This window comes from Rhinoderma darwinii, chromosome 1 (assembly GCF_050947455.1).
Source record: "Rhinoderma darwinii isolate aRhiDar2 chromosome 1, aRhiDar2.hap1, whole genome shotgun sequence".
Taxonomy (NCBI): Eukaryota; Metazoa; Chordata; class Amphibia; order Anura; family Rhinodermatidae; genus Rhinoderma; species Rhinoderma darwinii.
The window spans coordinates 654,775,828-654,799,622 of record NC_134687.1 but is presented as its reverse complement, the minus strand read 5'-3'; the positions used below and the strand labels follow the sequence as shown (position 1 = coordinate 654,799,622).

Here is a 23,795-nt window from a genome sequence, read left to right as displayed (position 1 = left end):
TAGGTGATAGGTCACCTATAATCTGGTAACAGAGCCTCTTTAAAGCTGTGCGAAAAAAGGTCAGATTACTTTGTATCTGACAAACTTCTTATAAAAACTCATTGACATTCATATGGTCGCCTTCACCAATCAAAAGCCTGATCCAATATTTGTTGCCTTGCCCCTGAATTACAGTTCCCAGAAGATTTCAGAGAAAATGTTCAAAGTGTAAGCTGTGATGGCCAAACTGTTAAGGCGTTGGACTCGAAATCCAATGGGGTCTCCCTGCACACATTCAAATCCTGTTTACAGCGAAGCATTTGGCATACAATACAGTCACATGACCATGCTTCCGGTGTTTATCTTTGACTAGAGTGATTCTCTGTGCACTGAACACTTGGTTATCTACTCTCCCAGTAGAATATGATGTCATACATTATATGTCTCCTATTTCCGCTGCTTTCTGTACTCCCCATGTCTGGCAGGATCCTGTTTCAAGTGCTAAGAGTACAGCAGTGCTGTGTTTTAGACAATGAGTAGTTATAGCGCTACTTCACACATTGTAAGAGAAGAGCAAACATTAATGAAAACCTGGAGAAGGGTTTTATCTGCAAATCAATTTCTCCAGCTCCACGATTTAACGTCTTCCTCCACTATCGTACTGATTTAAAAACCTTAAAAGGCTGTTGCCTCTCGGAAATAGTTTTTGTTTTTTTAAATCATGATTTCATTAAGCATTTCCCAAATGCAGGAAACAAAAACATAACAACAAACAAATCAATGCTGTACTCCTCAACAATCCCATCCCATAACAATTTCATATCATTGTGTAAGAATAAAGGTGACCTTATATTTATTGACTAAGCAAACCAAGAGGTTATTTAGAGAAGAACATGGGTCCGAGAGTTTCAACCCAAGACTTCAAGCTGTGCTATGGATGGGATTTTGCCCAAACAAGCAATAAGCAACATTATTCTTTCAAGGAGCAGGAAATCAGCAATTAGAGAATGGAAACCAGGAAATAGGGAAAACTAGTCAAAAGGGGGAAGGGGAGGGTAACACGCATATCATCCAATGGTAATGCACACCACACTAAAAGAAGGAGCACTATGTAGTGAGTGGTACATCACTAATCAATTGCCGCTACAAGTACCAAGTAGTAGAACCAAAGCAATTTGTGAGTTTTTGTTTCAAATGAGATGGGATGAGTATAAATGTATCCCATAATTTAAAGAAACTTCAACGGTTCTTTCTCTGCAAAGAGAAATCCCAATCCAGTCCATGCGAAACAAAAAAAGATAATTTTGCCCAAAAAATACGATGAGTGGGAGGAGCAGCCACAATCCATACCTGTAGGATTGTTTATCTTGCAGCTGCTGACACATAGTACGGCAGTTTTTTTAAAATGGTGTTTTGGAATATATTAATTATAGATGAGAACAAAATACCAAAAAGTTCCCATTCAAGAGTAAGAAGACAGTGCAGAGAAAATTAACACAAAACAAACTGTTGTATTTGTAACCAAATCACAGTAATAGAAGGGCAAGACCAACTGCAATGCTGTAAATCTGCATGTGGCACATTACATTTTGGTCAAGAATAGTCAGAGGAATTCTACATGAAAAATCCCCTGTGAGGGGAGATGTAGGCTCCGTGGGCTATCTTAAATGTCTGGAGAAAAAGCAGCGGTAATTTGGCTGTGCTCACCTGATGATGTTGTGCTAGGAGCAGAACGACCTGACGTGTATATCTATATGAGGGGAGACTGCAGCCTGGAATCCATACGAGGGCCTCCAGGGACCGACACAAAATCTGTCCCCAGAAAAGAAACGTCACACAGATACAATGAGAGTCACTGCTGGCCATTGCAAGCTGTTGCACACTTTAGGTAGCTAAAGAATTTAATGCATACCCGGGATTTATCAGATATTTTTACCCAGCTTTTACTTTGTATTCCGTCGTCTGTAGCATCCAATCACTGAGATGAAAAGATTGATCTAGATCACTATTGCACACTGTTACCGGCTATTGAGGACCATTGCAGACTATGCACATAAAGCACTTCATGCAGAAAAATAACCTTCCTGCATATTCAATGTACATTTGTCCCAGGTTTTATCACAAGTATTCAGCCAACTGTTTCCTGAGAGCAGGCTAGCATATATAAAATATAGATATATAGCTTATCTAGTGGCTCACTTTTATGTTTAGCAACCTATTCCTCAAATGCAGTCAAGTTAAAAGTTCAGAGCACTCTTAGGCAGCCCAGAGCTCCTAGCAGCATTTGCACAAACTCAGGCCCTAAGATGGATTATTCCCCAGCTACAGGGAGGCCAGGTGTACTATCATAGGTGAGGCAACAAAGGTGGAGCAGTACAGTGTAATACAGGTGGAGCAGCACGGAGACAATAGCACAGTAGCGGCAGTATCACAGCAGGCCAGCCAAGACATCTGTGGATATCTGTGATTCTACCCTTGGTCATTTTAATTAGATTAATACTGGTTCCTACCATCACCAAGAATATGTAGGTTTAGTCCAAGTTCTGGGTGTATGTGCAGAGTAGGTTCCCACCTCATAGAGGTCGCCTTGCCGTGGCAGGCAGGCTCACACAATTTGATGAAAATGTGTGCTAAGAACCTCCCTATTGTAAGAAGATTTAGCAGTAATGCATATTTATTTATATTTAGTGGCATAGGTGGCATTAGTGTTCGCAGGGTGAAAAATATCTGTGCACGGCCTCAGTGGTGTTCAGCATGGAAGATGGAGGATCACGGGGAGCGCACAGTCACGCATGCGTGTGGACGTTCCTATGTCATCACACCACCATCCTTAATGGGCAGAAGGGACATGTTAAGAACCATCTCCCTTTTACAGCGACCAGTCTGCTCTTATAATTCAATCAGCATGACAGAGTGATATCATCTGCCTTGTCCTTGTTAACACTTTCTCCTGAGCTAACGAGAACATCACTGAAATGATGTTAGCAGGACATATTGTGGCAGGGCTGAAATGCAGTGGAAATGGGGGTTTTGTGATTAAGTTAATTTTCCTGGCAAACAATGAATTTGAAATTAATTACAATTCATCTGATCAGTCTTCATAACAATATAGAGTTAATGCAAAATGCCTCTATAAAAACTAAAGCAGAAAATTTTGTGAAAAACAAAATTTGTGTCATTTTCAAAACTTTTGGCCAGGACTGTACCCACTGGTGATGGTGCAGACTCCCCGTCATACATATACAGCGGTTTGTGGAAATACTTTTCCAACAGTGCTGTATCTACGCGGCAGATATCGGGAAAGGTTAAAGGATGTTTAAATTAATATCACAAAAAGTGATACATCAGATGAAAAAAAAAATGGGTCTGTGTTCACGAGGCAATAATTGGCTGCGTCGCCAAGTGGTTATTGTTTCTGAATAAGCGGATGAGTTAAACATGTTTTTTTGCTTATACAGCTTTTCCCACATTCCAGACAAGAATACAGGTTTTGTTTATGCTAATTTTTTGATGAATTAAATTTTTTTATTTCCATGTAAAACTTTTTCCATACATAGAAAAAAATGACTTCTACCCTCTGTGAGTTTTCTCATGTTTAGCAGGATTTGATTTTCATAAAAAGCATTTCCCACATTCTAAACATGATTATGGTTTGTCTGTGTGACTTCTCTCATGTATATCAAGACTTGATTTTTGTGTAAAACATTTCCCACATTCTGAACATGAATACGGCTTCTCTCCTGTTTGTCTTCTCTCATGTATAAAAAGATGGGATTTACCTGTAAAACATTTCCCACATTCTGAACATAAATACGGCTTCTCTCCTGTGTGACTTCTCTCATGTGTAACAAGATATGATTTTTGTGTATAACATTTCCCACATTGTGAACATGAATATGGCTTCTCTCCTGTGTGACTTCTCTCATGTGTAACAAGACGTGATTTATTTGTAAAACATTTCCCACATTTTGAACATGAATACGGCTTCTCTCCTTTGTGAATTTTCTCACGTATAATAAGACTTGATCTATCTGTAAAACATTTCCCACATTCTGGACATGAATACGGTTTCTCCCCTGTGTGAATTCTCTCATGTATAACAAGATCTGATTTTTGTGTCAAACATTTCCCACATTCTGAACATGAATATGGCTTCTCTTCTGTGTAAATTCTCTCATGTTCAACAAGACTTGATTTAACTGTAAATAATTTCCCACATTCTGAACATGAATGACATTTCCTCTGTGTGACTTCTCTTATGTGTAACAAGACTTGATTTTTGTGTAAAACATTTCCCATATTCTGAACATGAATATGGCTTCTCTCCTGTGTGAATTCTCTTATGTCTAACAAGATATGATTTATTTGTAAAACATTTACCAAATTCTGAAAATGAATATGGCTTCTCCCCTGTGTGAGTTATTCTGTGCATTAAAAGATCTGAGATTTTTGTGAACTGTTTACCACAATTAAACCTTATACCCCCTTTCTGAGCTGTACTTGTGGTAACGATCTGGGATTGGTCAGGAGAAGGATCCTCTTGATTTGGAGAATTATATGCTAGATCTGTATTGTGAAGTCCTGGATGTACCATTAAGTGCAATGTGATTTTCTCCTGAAGACTGATGCATAATATCTTCATCTTCTACTTCATAAGTTATCGAAAACATGAAGTTTCCCTCTTTCTTACTGGCATCTTCTGTTAGGATTAAAAACTGATTTTGTGATCTTTATATTTTTCAAACCAAAAAGTAGACAAATTTATGACATATTAGGCTGCATGCAGTTTTTTTTATAGTCAGTCAGAAGTGGATCCAGCAGGAAAGAAAGGTTTGAGCCATTCCCCTCAAAACCACAACTGGCTTTAGCTAAAAGAAAAACTGCACCAACTACTGCCACAAAAATTAAATGACTAATTCCAGCCTTATAAATCTTTTACAAACGCTTTAAATGGACAATAACTTTTCATTAAAAACTTGTGATAATCTAGTAGTATACCTGATATCTAGCAATTTTTCTATTTTATTTCTTCAAAAAATGTCTGCTTTATACTTGCAAAGTCTGTATGAAGATACTGCCACCTGATGACCTCTTTTCTATAATTTGTTGTCCCCCCTCGGTTGTCCTGCAAATTCAGTCTCTGGTTACAGAGAAGAGTAGACAGACTGTAGAAAATGGAGATGCCTCTCTCTGCTAAAGCTCCCTGTACTCATAGCCTGCTTGAATTCTCATGTAGTCGTTGCAGTAGCTTCTTGCATCTCTGTCTGCTTTGTTAAAGATATTTTCTGAAGTCCCAGCATTTCTGACTCCCATGTGCACTTTGCCCTAGATGTCTAATGTTTGCTGCAAGTATTCCTCAATAACAACTAATGAGCTGCATGCACAGGGCTCTCATGTCACGCAAAAAAATGTGTCTTTTGCTGAGAATTGCACGAAATCGTGGCAATATGTCATGACTTCACAAAAATCACAGCAAATTTGTACAGATTTGCTTTTATTTGCAAGAATTTTCAAAGCTCTAAAATGCAGGTACAACATTATAAACCCGTTGGGGACCGAGGAGCATGACTATTTTGAGCTTTTGGATAAAAACATACGTTAGGTGTGCTTTAAAATTTATCAATGATGAAGTCTGGGATTCTGGCCTACACCCAGTCACAACTTTTATTACATAAACCTTAACTTGATAAAACAAAAATATTTTAAAAAACATAACCTTGTCTGACAATCCCACCTGTCCTATGCCAACACATTTGACCCTTTAACACCAATTGGGAATCACTTTATTACAAGAACCTAATATTGTCATTGGCAATCTAATCTTGGCTACGGATAATGCGTCATGACACAAAGTACACATCTCCGGCTGAAATCACGGACATGACAATGAGGTCTGTATATCCTAATGGCTGCACAGTTACCGGATCACAATTTTATAGAACATCTTTAGGATGTAGTGGAATAGACAGAGTGAAGTTATCAATCAGAATCTGTAATGAAGGTTTCCGGTACCTTGTTATATCATTCCACTATGAATTCAGGCTGTTCTAAAGGGAATGAGGGTCCTATCAAGTACTAATAAGGTGGACCTAGTGAAGTGGCCTCTGAGTGCAGGTGATCATCACTGAAACGTCTTTGTATGTACAATAATTACATGTGAAATACGAGCTTCCTAATAATCATGGCTCTGCAAGATTGAACTATCCTGAAAACCCCCCCAAAAAAACATTGTGACTTGTGTGCAGAGTTGTCATGGGGACCTTGTGTGTTTTCTAATAGATCCTCAATTCTTGTCCCAGCCTCATATTAAATATAGAACTATAATAGTTACATAGTTAGTACGGTTGAAAAAAGACAAATGTCCATCAAGTTCAACCAAGGGATGGGAAAAGGGAAGGGAAAAATTTCTACACATTGACATAGGAGCTGATATTTTTTCGTTCTAGGAAATTATCTTTGCCTTTTTTAAAGCCATCTACTGTACCAGTTCCTGCGTGACTATTCCATAGATTCACAGTTCTCACAGTAAAGAAGGCTTGTCGCCTCTGCAGATTGAACCTTTTTTTCTCCAGACAGAGGGAGTGCCCCCTTATTTTTTGAGGGGGCTTACAGGATTTCACCATATTTTTTGTATGTGCCATTAATACATTTATATAAGTTAATCATGTCCCCCCTTAGTTGTCTCTTTTCAAGGTTAAATAGGTTTCATATTTTAATCCTACCTCATAACTTAGATTCTCCATGCCCCTTATTAGCTTCATTGCTCTTCTTTGTATTTTTTCCAGGGCATTCTTCCTATGAACTGGAGCCCAGAACAGAACTGCATTTTCTAGATGAGGCCTCACTAATGCTTTGTAAAGTGGTAATATTACATCCCTGTCCCGTGAGTCCATGGCTCTTTTAATATACGACAATATCTTGCTGGCCTTTGAAGCAGCTGATTGACATTGCATGCTGTTATCTAGTTTATGATCTACAAGTACCTCCCCAGTGTAGCTCCCCCTAGGACATATGATGCATAGAGATTGTTGGTACCCAGATTCATAACATTACATTTATCTACATTAAACTAAATTTGCCAAGTTTACGCCCAAACACTTAGTGTGTTTAAATCCGCTTGTAGTTTACAAACATCTTCCATAGACTGAACAATACTACATTGCTTGGTGTCATCTGCAAAAATAGAAATAGTGCTATTAATCCCATCCTCTATATTACTAGTAAATAAGTTGAATAATAGTGGTCCCAGCATCCCTGTCCCGCGAGTCCATGCCTCTTTTAATAATCGACAATATCTTGCTTCCCTTTGAAGCAGCTAATTGACATTGCATGCTGTTATTTAGTTTAGGATTTACAAGTACACACAGATCCTTCTCAACAAGTAGTTAGTATAGCTCCCCCAGTGTAGCTCCTCCTAGGACATATGATGCATGCAGGTTGTTTGTACCCAGATGCATAACTTTACATTTATCTACATTAAACCTCATTTGCCAAGTGGATGCCCAAACACTCAGTTTGTTTAAATCCGCTTGCAATTCACAAACATCTTCCATAGACTGAACATTACTACATAGCTTGGTGTCATCTGCAAAAATAGAAATAGTGCTATTAATCTCATCCTCTATATCATTAATAAATAAGTTGAATAATAGTGGTCCCAGCACGGAACCCTGGGGTCACCACTTATAACCCGGGGCCATTCAGAGTAGGAGTCATTGACCACAACTCTCTGGATACGGTCCTTGAGCCATTTTTGTTTTACGATAATGAGGATCTTTTTTCTCAGCTGTTATTATTAGAATATTTGTAATGGTTAAACCAAATAAATTAAAAAAGTACCAAAATATATGTTTTTTTTAACCCTTTCTCGCATTGGATTGGCGGTATGTAGTTCCTCCACAATGTATTGACATTTATAGTAAATTCACATGCGGCAGATTTGTTACAGAAACTTCTGCAGATGAGACTCATGTGAATAGAAACGTTTCTGTGCATAAATTTCTGCAAACCTCAAACAGATGAATGGAAAAAGTCGCAGAAATTTCTGCAACAAATTTACAGCGTGTCAATTCTTGAGTTGTAAAAAAACGCCATGAATTTCATGAGTGTTTTACAAGCGACTAGTTTGGAGTTTTTTTAGTTTTTTTGATTCATACATTTGTAAAAAAAAATGTGGCCGGATTTCAGGTTCTATAGAGAAACATGCTGCGTTTTGAAAAAAATGCCACAGAAGCAAAACACTCACCAGAAGAAGAAAAGGCAGAAGAAAAAAAAAAAACACCCATTGTTAGCAGTGCATTTAATATTTTACTATAAACTGTCATGTAACATCTGCCTGAAAAAAATAAAATAAAAGGCAGGAAAAACACAACAAAAAACCAACACTATGAGGGGGGTTTGACCCGCAGTGCAAGGCTGGAAATGTCAACGAGAGCCACCTATCAGAATTGATCTTGGTGCTCAAGTGGTTAAACTGAGTTTTCTCAGATCCTGGTCGTTAGATGTTAATCGCAGCTGGGGCCCCCCCAAAATCTGACACTAAGCCCTGTGCATGACCGGATTCATAGATCACCTTGTAGAGAACTTCTATGTGCAGTCACAGCTCCCTCAGGTCCTGCACTATGTATAACACATTGTTTAAAGTGTTACTGTAATGTAGATCTAAGGAGGAACCTCACCTTAACAAACCTCCCAATTCACTTTCTAATATCATTATTACTGACCTGTGGTAACACCTCCTGGAATTTCCTCCTCCACTTCACTCTTACACGGTTGATCGCCCCTCACCCGCTCTTCTTCTGCTTCATCCTCCGCTTTAATATTAGTCAGATCTTCCCCCTGATTTCACATATGTAATAATTCAGTACAATACAGCAGAGAGTGCGAAGAATCTAACAGATCAACATAAGGAACCACCAAAATCTATGACCACATCTATGACCGCAGGACCAAACAGCTCCATACCCCCCTATATAGATCTGGTATAGGGCTCAGCTTCATCTACCTTATGATTCTTTGGGACATTGTGATTTTCCACTGGACATTGCTGGGAATTCAGAGGACTGGGACATCTCTCTGGTGGATTTCTCCTACTGGATTCATCTGTAGGAGACACACAGTGGCTGAATAAATGACTACTGTATATCTGTCTATATATCAGACACTTCTCTCTACACTTCTATGTTTACTGATTAGAGCCGAAATTACAATGTTGAGGTCCTCACTACCTGTGCCGATGTTCCTGCACCTTGTAAGCCAGAGGCTTAAAGTAGACTGTGTCCTACCAAAGAGAATTGCGGGACACCAACAGATTTCTGCTCCACCATAGTATTTAACTGTATCTGCGTTCTGTGGATACACATGAAAGTGGTGGGACACAGGGCACCTCTACTTTGAGAGTTGCCTGCAACCAAAAAATTGTTAAGGCATCATCTGCTTATAATCCTCTTAAAGGCTGTCTACACCTCTGTAGGCAATAATTTCCTTTAAAATGCATTTATTAATATATATATATATATATATATATATATACTACTATTCAAAAGTTTAGGGTCACTTAGAAATTTCCTTATTTTTGAAAGAAAAGCACAGTTTTTTTCAATGAAGATAACATTAAATTAATCAGAAATACACTCTATACATTGTTAATGTGGTAACTGACTATTCTAGCTGCAAACGTCTGGTTTTTAATGCAATATCTACATAGGTGTATAGAGGCCCATTTCCAGCAACCATCACTCCAGTGTTCTAATGGTACATTGTGTTTGCTAACTGTCTTGGAAGGCTAATGGATGATTAGAAAACACTTGAAAACCCTTGTGCAATTATGTTAGCACCGCTGTAAACAGTTTTGCTGTTTAGAGGAGCTATAAAACTGACCTTCCTTTGAGCTGGTTGAGAATCTGGAGCATTACATTTGTGGGTTCGATTAAACTCTCAAAATGGCTAGAAAAAGAGAGCTTTCATGTGAAACTCGACAGTCTATTCTTGTTCTTAGAAATGAGGGCTATTCCATGCGAGAAATTGCTGAGAAGCTGAAGATTTCCTACAACGGTGTGTACTCCCTTCAGAGGACAGCACAAACAGGCTCTAACCAGAGCAGAAAGAGAAGTGGGAGGCCCCGCTGCACAACTGAGCAACAAGACAAGTACATTAGAGTCTGTAGTTTGAGAAATAGACTCCTCACAGGTCCTCAACTGGCAGCTTCATTAAATAGTACCCGCAAAACGCCAGTGTCAACGTCTACAGTGAAGAGGCGACTCCGGGATGCTGGCCTTCAGGGCAGAGGGGCAAAGAAAAAGCCATATCTGAGACTGGCTAATAAAAGGAAAAGATTAATATGGGCAAAAGCACACAGACATTGGACAGAGGAAGATTGGAAAAAAGTGTTATGGACAGACTAATCGAAGTTTGAGGTGTTTGGATCACACAGAAGAACATTTGCGAGACGCAGAACAACTGAAGAGATGCTGGAAGAGTGCCTGACGCCATCTGTCAAGCATGGTGGAGGTAATGTGATGGTCTGGGGTTGCTTTGGTGCTGGTAAAGTGGGAGATTTGTACAAGGTAAAAGGGATTTTGAATAAGGAAGGCTATCACTCCATTTTGCAACGCCATGCCATACCTTGTGGACAGCGCTTGATAGGAGCTAATTTCATCCTACAACAGGACAATGACCCAAAGCACACCTCCAAATGATACAAGAACTATTTAGGGAAGAAGCAGGCAGCTGGTATTCTATCTGTAATGGAGTGGCCAGCGCAGTCACCAGATCTCAACCCCATAGAGCTGTTGTGGGAGCAGCTTGACCGTATGGTACGCAAGAAGTGCCCATAAAGCCAATCCAACTTGTGGGAGGGGCTTCTGGAAGCATGGGGTGAAATTTCTCCCGATTACCTCAGCAAATTAACAGCTAGAATGCCAAAGGTCTGCAATGCTGTAATTGCTGCAAACGGAGCATTCTTTGACGAAAGCAAAGTTTGAAGGAGAAAATTATTATTTGAAATAAAAATAATTATTTCTAACCTTGTCAATATCTTGACTATATTTTCTAGTCATTTTGCAACTCATTTGATAAATATAAGTGTGAGTTTTCATGGAAAACACAAAATTGTCTGGGTGACCCCAAACTTTTGAACGTTAGTGTATGTTGTATAGAAAAGAATATAATCGTTACAGGCGCAGTAGTCACATGATGGTGGTGGTGAGATGACGTGTTAAATGTGGAGTTACTGTAAAATATGATGTAAAGAATATAATATAATAGTTACAGGCGCAGTAGTCACATGATGGTGGTGGTGAGATGACATGTTACATGTGAAGTTACTGTAATATATGATGTATATAATATAATAGTTACAGGGTCAGTAGTCACATGGTGGTGGTGGTGAGATGACGTGTTACATGTGGAGGTTACTGTAATATATGATGTATAGAATATAATATAATAGTTACAGGTGCAGTAGTCACATGATGGCGGTGGTGAGATGACGTGTTACATGTGGAGTTACTGTAATATATGATGTATAGAATATAATATAATAGTTACAGGTGCAGTAGTCACATGATGGGGGTGGTGAGATGACGTGTTACATGTGGAGTTACTGTAATATATGATGTATAGAAAAGAATATAATCGTTACAGGCGCAGTAGTCACATGATGGTGGTGGTGAGATGACGTGTTACATGTGGAGTTACTGTAAAATATGATGTAAAGAATATAATATAATCGTTACATGTGCAATAGTCACATGATGCCAGTGGTGAGATGACATGTTACATGTGGAGTTACTGTAATATATGGTGTGTAGAATATAATATAATCGTTACAGGCGCAGTAGTCACATGATGGTGGTGGTGAGATGACGTGTTACATGTGGAGTTACTGTAATATATGATATATAGAATATAATATAATCGTTACAGGCGCAGTAGTCACATGATGGCAGTGGTGAGATGATGTTACAAGTAAAGTTAAAGGGAATGTGTCGCTAGAAATGTATTTTTTTTTCTTTTAGTTTAACAGTTAGTATATACATGATTAGACATTGTCTTATTTATTTTTTATTTTTTCACAAGTCAGGAAATATTATAAATTAGATTCTAATTTATATCATTTCCATGTGCTGGTCACTAGAGGGAGCAATTCCCAAAATTGCAGCATTGCAATGTGGTAAAGCAACCTCATTCCTTAATGCTGCAAATTTGGTGTAGACACACACGCTCTAGCGAGCTCACAGAATCCCCCCTCCCTTATCCTGGTGCCAGGAGAAAGGAGGGGGTTGAATGTTTAAACCTCCTACACTGTGTGCCGCCATTTTTTGAGCAAATGCACAGTGTAGTAGGCTTACATACAGTGGTAATCACACAGTAAAACACAAACATAACTTACCTGCTCCTGCCTCCGCCGCTGCCGCCGCTCCCTTCGCACCGTCCGCTAGCTCCGCTCCTAGTTCTTGCTTCTAATCACATGTCCGGAAGCCGCGACCGGAAGTAGTCATCTTACTGTCCGGCCGCGGCTTCCGGTCCACATGAAAATGCAGGATGTCGCTCGGCCGAAGACCTTCTTTTTGGACTGTGTGGGAACGGCGCATGGAATGGAATGGCTCCCTTTCGCATTCTCTAAGGGGATGTATGTGCCGTATTCCATTTCTGTATGTGTCGCAACACCCGTCCTTTAATGTAATATATTATGTATAGAATATAATCGTTACAGGCGCAGTAGTCACATGATGGCGGTGGTGAGATGATGTGTTACATGTGGAGTTACTGTAATATATGATATACAGAATATAATAGAATCGTTACAGGTGCAGTAGTCACATGATAGCAATGGTGAGATGACGTGTTACATGTGGAGTTACTGTAATATATGATGTATAGAATATAATATAATAGTTACAGGCGCAGTAGTCACATGATGGCGGTGGTGAGATGACGTGTTACATGTGGAGTTACTGTAATATATGATGTATAGAATATAATATAATAGTTACAGGCGCAGTAGTCACATGATGGCGGTGGTGAGATGACGTGTTACATGTGGAGTTACTGTAATATATGATGTATAGAATATAATATAATAGTTACAGGCGCAGTAGTCACATGATGGCGGTGGTGAGATGACATGTCACATGTGGAGTTACTGTAATATATGATGTATAGAATATAATATAATAGTTACATGCGCAGTAGTCACATGATGGCGGTGTTGAGATGACGTGTTACATGTGGAGTTACTGTAATATATGATGTATAGAATGTAATATAATAGTTACAGGCGCAGTAGTCTCATGATGGTGGTGGTGAGATGACGTGTTACATGTGGAGTTACTGTAATATATGATGTATAGAATATAATATAAACGTTACAGGAGCAGTAGACACATGATGGTGGTGGTGAGATTACATGTCCATGTGGAGTTACTGTAATATATGATGTATAGAATATAATATAATAGTTACATGCGCAGTAGTCACATGATGGCGGTGGTGAGATGACGTGTTACATGTGGAGTTACTGTAATATATGATGTATATAATATAATAGTTACAGGCGCAGTAGTCACATGATGGTGGTGGTGAGATGACGTGTTACATGTGGAGTTACTGTAATATATAATGTATAGAATATAATATAATAGTTACAGGCGCAGTAGTCACATGATGGCGGTGGTGAGATGATGTGTTACATGTGGAGTTACTGTAATATATGATGTATAGAATATAATATAATAGTTACAGGCGCAGTAGTCACATGATGGTGGTGGTGAGATGACATGTTACATGTGGAGTTACTGTAATATATGATGTATAGAATATAATATAATAGTTACAGGCGCAGTAATCACATGATGGAGGTGGTGAGATGACGTGTTACATGTGGAGTTACTGTAATATATGATGTATAGAATATAATATAATAGTTACAGGCGCAGTAGTCACATGATGGAGGTGGTGAGATGACGTGTTACATGTGGAGTTACTATAATATATGATGTATAGAATATAATATAATCGTTACAGGCGCAGTAGTCACATGATGGCGGTGGTGAGATGACATGTTACATGTGGAGTTACTGTAATATATGATGTATAGAATATAATATAATAGTTACAGGCGCAGTAGTCACATGATGGTGGTGGTGAGATGACGTGTTACATGTGGAGTTACTGTAATATATGATGTATAGAATATAATATAATAGTTACAGGCACAGTAGTCACATGATGGTGGTGGTGAGATGACATGTTACATGTGGAGTTACTGTAATATATGATGTATAGAATATAATATAATAGTTACAGGCGCAGTAGTCACATGATGGTGGTGGTGAGATGACGTGTTACATGTGGAGTTACTGTAATATATGATGTGAAGAATATAATATAATCGTTACATTCGCAGTAGTCACACGATGGCGATGGTGAGATGACGTGTTACATGTGGAGTTACTGTAATATATGATGTATAGAATATAATATAATATGATTATAGGCGCAGTAGTCACATGATGGTGGTGGTGGTGAGATGACGTGTTACATGTGGAGTTACTGTAATATATGATGTATAGAATATAATATAAACGTTACAGGCGCAGTAGTCACATGATGGTGGTGGTGAGATGACATGTTACATGTGGAGTTACTGTAATATATGATGTATAGAATATAATATAATAGTTACAGGCGCAGTAGTCACATGATGATGGTGGTGAGATGACATGTTACATGTGGAGTTACTGTAATATATGATGTATAGAATGTAATATAATCGTTACATTTGCAGTAGTCACATGATGGCGGTGGTGAGATGACGTGTTACATGTGGAGTTACTGTTATATATGATGTATAGAATATAATATAATCGTTACAGGCGCAGAAGTCACATGATGGCGGTGGTGAGATGACGTGTTACATGTGGAGTTACTGTAATATATGATGTATAGAATATAATATAATAGTTACAGGCACAGTAGTCACATGATGGTGGTGGTGAGATGACGTGTTACATGTGGAGTTACTGTAATATATGATGTATAGAATATAATATAAACGTTACAGGCGCAGTAGTCACATGATGGTGGTGGTGAGATGACATGTTACATGTGGAGTTACTGTAATATATGATGTATAGAATATAATATAATAGTTACAGGCGCAGTAGTCACATGATGGCGGTGGTGAGATGACGTGTTACATGTGGAGTTACTGTAATATATGATGTATATAATATAATAGTTACAGGTGCAGTAGTCACATGATGGTGGTGGTGAGATGACGTTACATGTGGAGTTACTGTAATATATGATGTATAGAATATAATATAATAGTTACAGGCGCAGTAGTCACATGATGGTGGTGGTGAGATGACATGTTACATGTGGAGTTACTGTAATATATGATGTATAGAATATAATATAATTGTTACAGGCGCAGTAGTCACATGATGGGGGTGGTGAGATGACGTGTTACATGTGGAGTTACTGTAATATATGATGTATAGAATATAATATAATAGTTACAGGCGCAGTAGTCACATGATGGTGGTGGTGAGATGACATGTTACATGTGGAGTTACTGTAATATATGATGTATAGAATATAATATAATAGTTACAGGTGCAGTAGTCACATGATGGTGGTGGTGAGATGACGTGTTACATGTGGAGTTACTGTAATATATGATGTATAGCATATAATATAATAGTTACAGGCGCAGTAGTCACATGATGGGGGTGGTGAGATGACGTGTTACATGTGGAGTTACTGTAATATATGATGTATAGAATATAATATAATAGTTACAGGCGCAGTAGTCACATGATGGTGGTGGTGAGATGACGTGTTACATGTGGAGTTACTGTAATATATGATGTATAGAATATAATATAATAGTTACAGGCGCAGTAGTCACATGATGGCGGTGGTGAGATGACGTGTTACATGTGGAGTTACTGTAATATGATGTATAGAATATAATCGTTACAGGAGCAGTAGTCACATGATGATGGTGGTGAGATGACATGTTACATGTGGAGTTACTGTAATATATGATGTATAGAATATAATATAATAGTTACAGGCGCAGTAGTCACATGATGGCGGTGGTGAGATGACGTGTTACATGTGGAGTTACTGTAATATATGATGTATAGAATATAATATAATAGTTACAGGCGCAGTAGTCACATGATGGCGGTGGTGAGATGACGTGTTACATGTGGAGTTACTGTAATATATGATGTATAGAATATAATATAATAGTTACAGGCGCAGTAGTCACATGATGACGGTGGTGAGATGACATGTTACATGTGGAGTTACTGTAATATATGATGTATAGAATATAATATAATAGTTACAGGTGCAGTAGTCACATGATGGAGGTGGTGAGATGACATGTTACATGTGGAGTTACTGTAATATATGATGTATAGAATATAATATAATAGTTACAGGAGCAGTAGTCACATGATGGTGGTGGTGAGATGACGTGTTACATGTGGAGTTACTGTAATATATGATGTATAGAATATAATATAATAGTTACAGGGTCAGTAGTCACATGATGGTGGTGGTGAGATGACGTGTTACATGTGGAGTTACTGTAATATATGATGTATAGAATATAATCCTTACAGTTCAGTAGCCACATGATGATGGTGGTGAGATGACATGTTACATGTGGAGTTACTGTAATATATGATGTATAGAATATAATATAATCGTTACAGATGCAGTAGTCACATGATGGCGGTGGTGAGATGACATGTTACATGTGGAGTTACTGTAATATATGATGTATAGAATATAATATAATAGTTACAGGCACAGTAGTCACATGATGGTGGTGGTGAGATGACGTGTTACATGTGGAGTTACTGTAATATATGATGTATAGAATATAATATAATAGTTACAGGCGCAGTAGTCACATGATGGCAGTAGTGAGATGACGTGTTACATGTGGAGTTACTGTAATATATGATGTATAGAATATAATATAATCGTTACATTCGCAGTAGTCACATGATGGCAGTGGTGAGATGATGTGTTACATGTGGCCTTACTGTAATATATCATGTGTAGAGTATAATATAATAGTTACAGGCACAGCAGTCACATGACGATGGTGGTGGGATGACGTGTTACATGTGGAGTTACTGTAATATATGATGTATAGAATATAATATAATAGTTACAGGCGCAGTAGTCACATGATGGTGGTGGTGAGATGACATGTTACATGTGGAGTTACTGTAATATATGATGTATAGAATATAATATAATAGTTACAGGCGCAGTAGTCACATGATGGCGGTGGTGAGATGACATGTTACATGTGGAGTTACTGTAATATATGATGTATAGAATATAATATAATAGTTACAGGCGCAGTAGTCACATGATGGTGGTGGTGAGATGACGTGTTACATGTGGAGTTACTGTAATATATGATGTATAGAATATAATATAATAGTTACAGGTGCAGTAGTCACATGATTGTGGTGGTGAGATGACGTGTTACATGTGGAGTTACTGTAATATATGATGTATAGAATATAATATAATAGTTACAGGTGCAGTAGTCACATGATGGCGGTGGTGAGATGACGTGTTACATGTGGAGTTACTGTAATATATGATGTATAGAATATAATATAATAGTTACAGGTGCAGTAGTCACATGATGGCGGTGGTGAGATGACGTGTTACATGTGGAGTTACTGTAATATATGATGTATAGAATATAATATAATAGTTACAGGTGCAGTAGTCACATGATGGCAGTAGTGAGATGACGTGTTACATGTGGAGTTACTGTAATATATGATGTATAGAATATAATATAATCGTTACATTCGCAGTAGTCACATGATGGCAGTGGTGAGATGATGTGTTACATGTGGCCTTACTGTAATATATCATGTGTAGAGTATAATATAATAGTTACAGGTGCAGTATTCACATGATGGTGGTGGTGAGATGACGTGTTACATGTGGAGTTACTGTAATATATGATGTATATAATATAATATAATAGTTACAGGTGCAGTAGTCACATGATGGTGGTGGTGAGATGATGTTACATGTGGAGTTACTGTAATATATGATGTATAGAATATAATATAATCGTTACAGGTGCAGTATTCACATGATGGTGGTGGTGAGATGACGTGTTACATGTGGAGTTACTGTAATATATGATGTATATAATATAATATAATCGTTACAGGTGCAGTATTCACATGATGGTGGTGGTGAGATGACGTGTTACATGTGGAGTTACTGTAATATATGATGTATATAATATAATATAATAGTTACAGGTGCAGTAGTCACATGATGGTGGTGGTGAGATGATGTTACATGTGGAGTTACTGTAATATATGATGTATAGAATATAATATAATAGTTACAGGTGCAGTAGTCACATGATGGTGGTGGTGAGATGACGTGTTACATGTGGAGTTACTGTAATATATGATGTATAGAATATAATATAATAGTTACAGGCGCAGTAGTCACATGATGGTGGTGGTGAGATGACGTGTTACATGTGGAGTTACTGTAATATATGATGTATAGAATATAATATAATAGTTACAGGTGCAGTAGTCACATGATGGTGGTGGTGAGATGACATGTTACATGTGGAGTTACTGTAATATATGATGTGTAGAATATAATATAATAGTTACAGGTGCAGTAGTCACATGATGGCGGTGGTGAGATGATGTGTTACATGTGGAGTTACTGTAATATATGATGTATAGAATATAATATAATAGTTACAGGCGCAGTAGTCACATGATGGCGGTGGTGAGATGACGTGTTACATGTGGAGTTACTGTAATATATGATGTATAGAATATAATATAATAGTTACAGGTGCAGTAGTCACATGATGGTGGTGGTGAGATGACGTGTTACATGTGGAGTTACTGTAATATATGATGTATAGAATATAATATAATAGTTACAGGTGCAGTAGTCACATGATGGCGGTGGTGAGATGACGTGTTACATGTGGAGTTACTGTAATATATGATGTATAGAATATAATATAATAGTTACAGGTGCAGTAGTCACATGATGGCGGTGGTGAGATGACGTGTTACATGTGGAGTTACTGTAATATATGATGTATAGAATATAATATAATAGTTACAGGTGCAGTAGTCACATGATGGCGGTGGTGAGATGACGTGTTACATGTGGAGTTACTGTAATATATGATGTATAGAATATAATATAATAGTTACAGGCGCAGTAGTCACATGATGGAGGTGGTGAGATGACGTGTTACATGTGGAGTTACTGTAATATATGGTGTATAGAATATAATATAATAGTTACATTCGCAGTAGTCACATGATGGTGGTGGTGAGATGACATGTTACATGTGGAGTTACTGTAATATATGATGTATAGAATATAATATAATCGTTACAGGCGCAGTAGTCACATGATGGCGGTGGTGAGATGACGTATTACATGTGGAGTTACTGTAATATATGATGTATAGAATATAATATAATCGTTACAGGCGCAGTAGTCACATGATCGGGCTGGTGAGATGACGTGTTACATGTGGAGTTACTGTAATATATGATGTATAGAATATAATATAATAGTTACAGGTGCAGTAGTCACATGATGGCGGTGGTGAGATGACGTGTTACATGTGGAGTTACTGTAATATATGATGTATAGAATATAATATAATAGTTACAGGTGCAGTAGTCACATGATGGCGGTGGTGAGATGACGTGTTACATGTGGAGTTACTGTAATATATGATGTATATAATATAATAGTCACAGGTGCAGTAGTCACATGATGGCGGTGGTGTGATGATGTGTTACATGTGGAGTTACTGTAATATATGATGTATAGAATATAATATAATAGTTACAGGTGCAGTAGTCACATGATGGCAGTGGCGAGATGACGTGTTACATGTGGAGTTACTGTAATATATGATGTATAGAATATAATATAATAGTTACAGGAGCAGTAGTCACATGATGGGGGTGGTGAGATGACGTGTTACATGTGGAGTTACTGTAATATATGATGTATAGAATATAATATAATAGTTACAGGCGCAGTAGTCACATGATGGCGGTGGTGAGATGACGTGTTACATGTGGAGTTACTGTAATATATGATGTATAGAATATAATATAATAGTTACAGGTGCAGTAGTCACATGATGGTGGTGGTGAGATGACGTGTTACATGTGGAGTTACTGTAATATATGATGTATAGAATATAATATAATAGTTACAGGCGCAGTAGTCACATGATGGTGGTGGTGAGATGACGTGTTACATGTGGAGTTACTGTAATATATGGTGTATAGAATATAATATAATAGTTACAGGCGCAGTAGTCACATGATGGCGGTGGTGAGATGACGTGTTACATGTGGAGTTACTGTAATATATGATGTATAGAATATAATATAATAGTTACAGGCGCAGTAGTCACATGATGGCGGTGGTGAGATGACGTGTTACATGTGGAGTTACTGTAATATATGATGTATATAATATAATATAATCGTTACAGGCGCAGTAGTCACATGATGGTGGAGGTGAGATGACGTGTTACATGTGGAGTTACTGTAATATATGATGTGTAGAATATAATATAATAGTTACAGGCGCAGTAGTCACATGATGGAGGTGGTGAGATGACGTGTTACATGTGGAGTTACTGTAATATATGATGTATAGAATATAATATAATAGTTACAGGTGCAGTAGTCACATGATGGCGGTGGTGAGATGATGTGTTACATGTGGAGTTACTGTAATATATGATGTATAGAATATAATATAATAGTTACAGGCGCAGTAGTCACATGATGGCGGTGGTGAGATGACGTATTACATGTGGAGTTACTGTAATATATGGTGTATATAATATAATATAATAGTTACAGGCGCTGTAGTCACATGATGGTGGTGGTGAGATGACATGTTACATGTGGAGTTACTGTAATATATGATGTATAGAATATAATATAATAGTTACAGGCGCAGTAGTCACATGATGGCGGTGGTGAGATGACGTGTTACATGTGGAGTTACTGTAATATATGATGTATATAATATAATATAATCGTTACAGGCGCAGTAGTCACATGATGGTGGAGGTGAGATGACGTGTTACATGTGGAGTTACTGTAATATATGATGTGTAGAATATAATATAATAGTTACAGGCGCAGTAGTCACATGATGGCGGTGGTGAGATGACGTATTACATGTGGAGTTACTGTAATATATGGTGTATATAATATAATATAATAGTTACAGGCGCTGTAGTCACATGATGGTGGTGGTGAGATGACGTGTTACATGTGGAGTTACTGTAATATATGATGTATAGAATATAATATAATAGTTACAGGCGCAGTAGTCACATGATGGTGGCGGTGAGATGACGTGTTACATGTGGAGTTACTGTAATATATGATGTATAGAATATAATATAATAGTTACAGGCGCAGTAGTCACATGATGGTGGTGGTGAGATGACGTGTTACATGTGGAGTTACTGTAATATATGATGTATAGAATATAATATAATAGTTACAGGCGCAGTAGTCACATGATGGTGGTGGTGAGATGACATGTTACATGTGGAGTTACTGTAATATATGATGTATAGAATATAATATAATAGTTACAGGCGCAGTAGTCACATGATGGCGGTGGTGAGATGACGTGTTACATGTGGAGTTACTGTAATATATGATGTATAGAATATAATATAAACGTTACAGGAGCAGTAGTCACATGATGGAGGTGGTGAGATGACGTGTTACATGTGGAGTTACTGTAATATATGATGTATAGAATATAATAGTTACAGGCGCAGTAGTCACCTGATGGCGGTGGTGGGATGACATGTTACATGTGGAGTTACTGTAATATATGATGTATATAATATAATAGTTACAGGCGCAGTAGTCACATGATGGTGGTGATGAGATGACGTGTTACATGTGGAGTTACTGTAATATATGATGTATATAATATAATAGTTACAGGGGCAGTAGTCACATGATGGCGGTGGTGAGATGACGTGTTACATGTGGAGTTACTGTAATATATGATGTATTGAATATAATATAATCGTTACAGGCGCAGTAGTCACATGATGGTGATGGTGAGATGACGTGTTACATGTGGAGTTACTGTAATATATGATGTATAGAATATAATATAATAGTTACAGGCGCAGTAGTCACATGATGGTGGTGGTGAGATGACATGTTACATGTGTAGTTACTGTAATATATGTTGTATAGAATATAATAGTTACAGGCGCAGTAGTCACATGATGGTGGTGGTGAGATGACGTGTTACATGTGGAGTTACTGTAATATATGATGTATAGAATATAATATAATAGTTACAGGCGCAGTAGTCACATGATGGTGGTGGTGAGATGACGTGTTACATGTGGAGTTACTGTAATATATGATGTATAGAATATAATATAATAGTTACAGGCGCAGTAGTCACATGATGGCGGTGGTGAGATGACGTGTTACATGTGGAGTTACTGTAATATATGATGTATAGAATATAATATAATAGTTACAGGTGCAGTAGTCACATGATGGTGGTGGTGAGATGACATGTTACATGTGGAGTTACTGTAATATATGATGTATAGAATATAATATAATAGTTACAGGCGCAGTAGTCACATGATGGAGGTGGTGAGATGACATGTTACATGTGGAGTTACTGTAATATATGATGTATAGAATATAATATAATAGTTACAGGTGCAGTAGTCACATGATGGCGGTGGTGAGATGACATGTTACATGTGGAGTTACTGTAATATATGATGTATAGAATATAATATAATAGTTACAGGTGCAGTAGTCACATGATGGTGGTGGTGAGATGACATGTTACATGTGGAGTTACTGTAATATATGATGTATAGAATATAATATAATAGTTACAGGTGCAGTAGTCACATGATGGCGGTGGTGAGATGACATGTTACATGTGGAGTTACTGTAATATATGATGTATAGAATATAATATAATAGTTACAGGCGCAGTAGTCACATGATGGTGGTGGTGAGATGACGTGTTACATGTGGAGTTACTGTAATATATGATGTATAGAATATAATATAATAGTTACAGGCGCAGTAGTCACATGATGGTGGTGGTGAGATGACGTGTTACATGTGGAGTTACTGTAATATATGATGTATAGAATATAATATAATGGTTACAGGTGCAGTAGTCACATGATGGTGGTGGTGAGATGACGTGTTACATGTGGAGTTACTGTAATATATGATGTATAGAATATAATATAATAGTTACAGGCGCAGTAGTCACATGATGGCGGTGGTGAGATGACGTGTTACATGTGGAGTTACTGTAATATATGATGTATAGAATATAATATAATAGTTACAGGTGCAGTAGTCACATGATGGCGGTGGTGAGATGACGTGTTACATGTGGAGTTACTGTAATATATGATGTATAGAATATAATATAATAGTTACAGGTGCAGTAGTCACATGATGGTGGTGGTGAGATGACGTGTTACATGTGGAGTTACTGTAATATATGATGTATAGAATATAATATAATAGTTACAGGCGCAGTAGTCACATGATGGCGGTGGTGAGATGACGTGTTACATGTGGAGTTACTGTAATATATGATGTATAGAATATAATATAATAGTTACAGGTGCAGTAGTCACATGATGGCGGTGGTGAGATGACGTGTTACATGTGGAGTTACTGTAA

At 37.7% G+C, this 23,795-nt stretch overlaps 1 protein-coding gene across 1 annotated transcript in view; it reads right to left on the bottom strand.

The window, feature by feature from the left end:
• LOC142663902 (uncharacterized) overlaps positions 1-23,795 on the bottom strand; it is a 435,929-nt gene that overhangs the window by 242,170 nt on the left and 169,964 nt on the right. Inside the window, exon 5 of the mRNA XM_075842743.1 lies at positions 3,710-4,068. Within this exon, the coding sequence (XP_075698858.1) occupies positions 3,710-4,068 (359 nt within the window). The remainder of the gene's footprint in view (positions 1-3,709; positions 4,069-23,795) is intronic.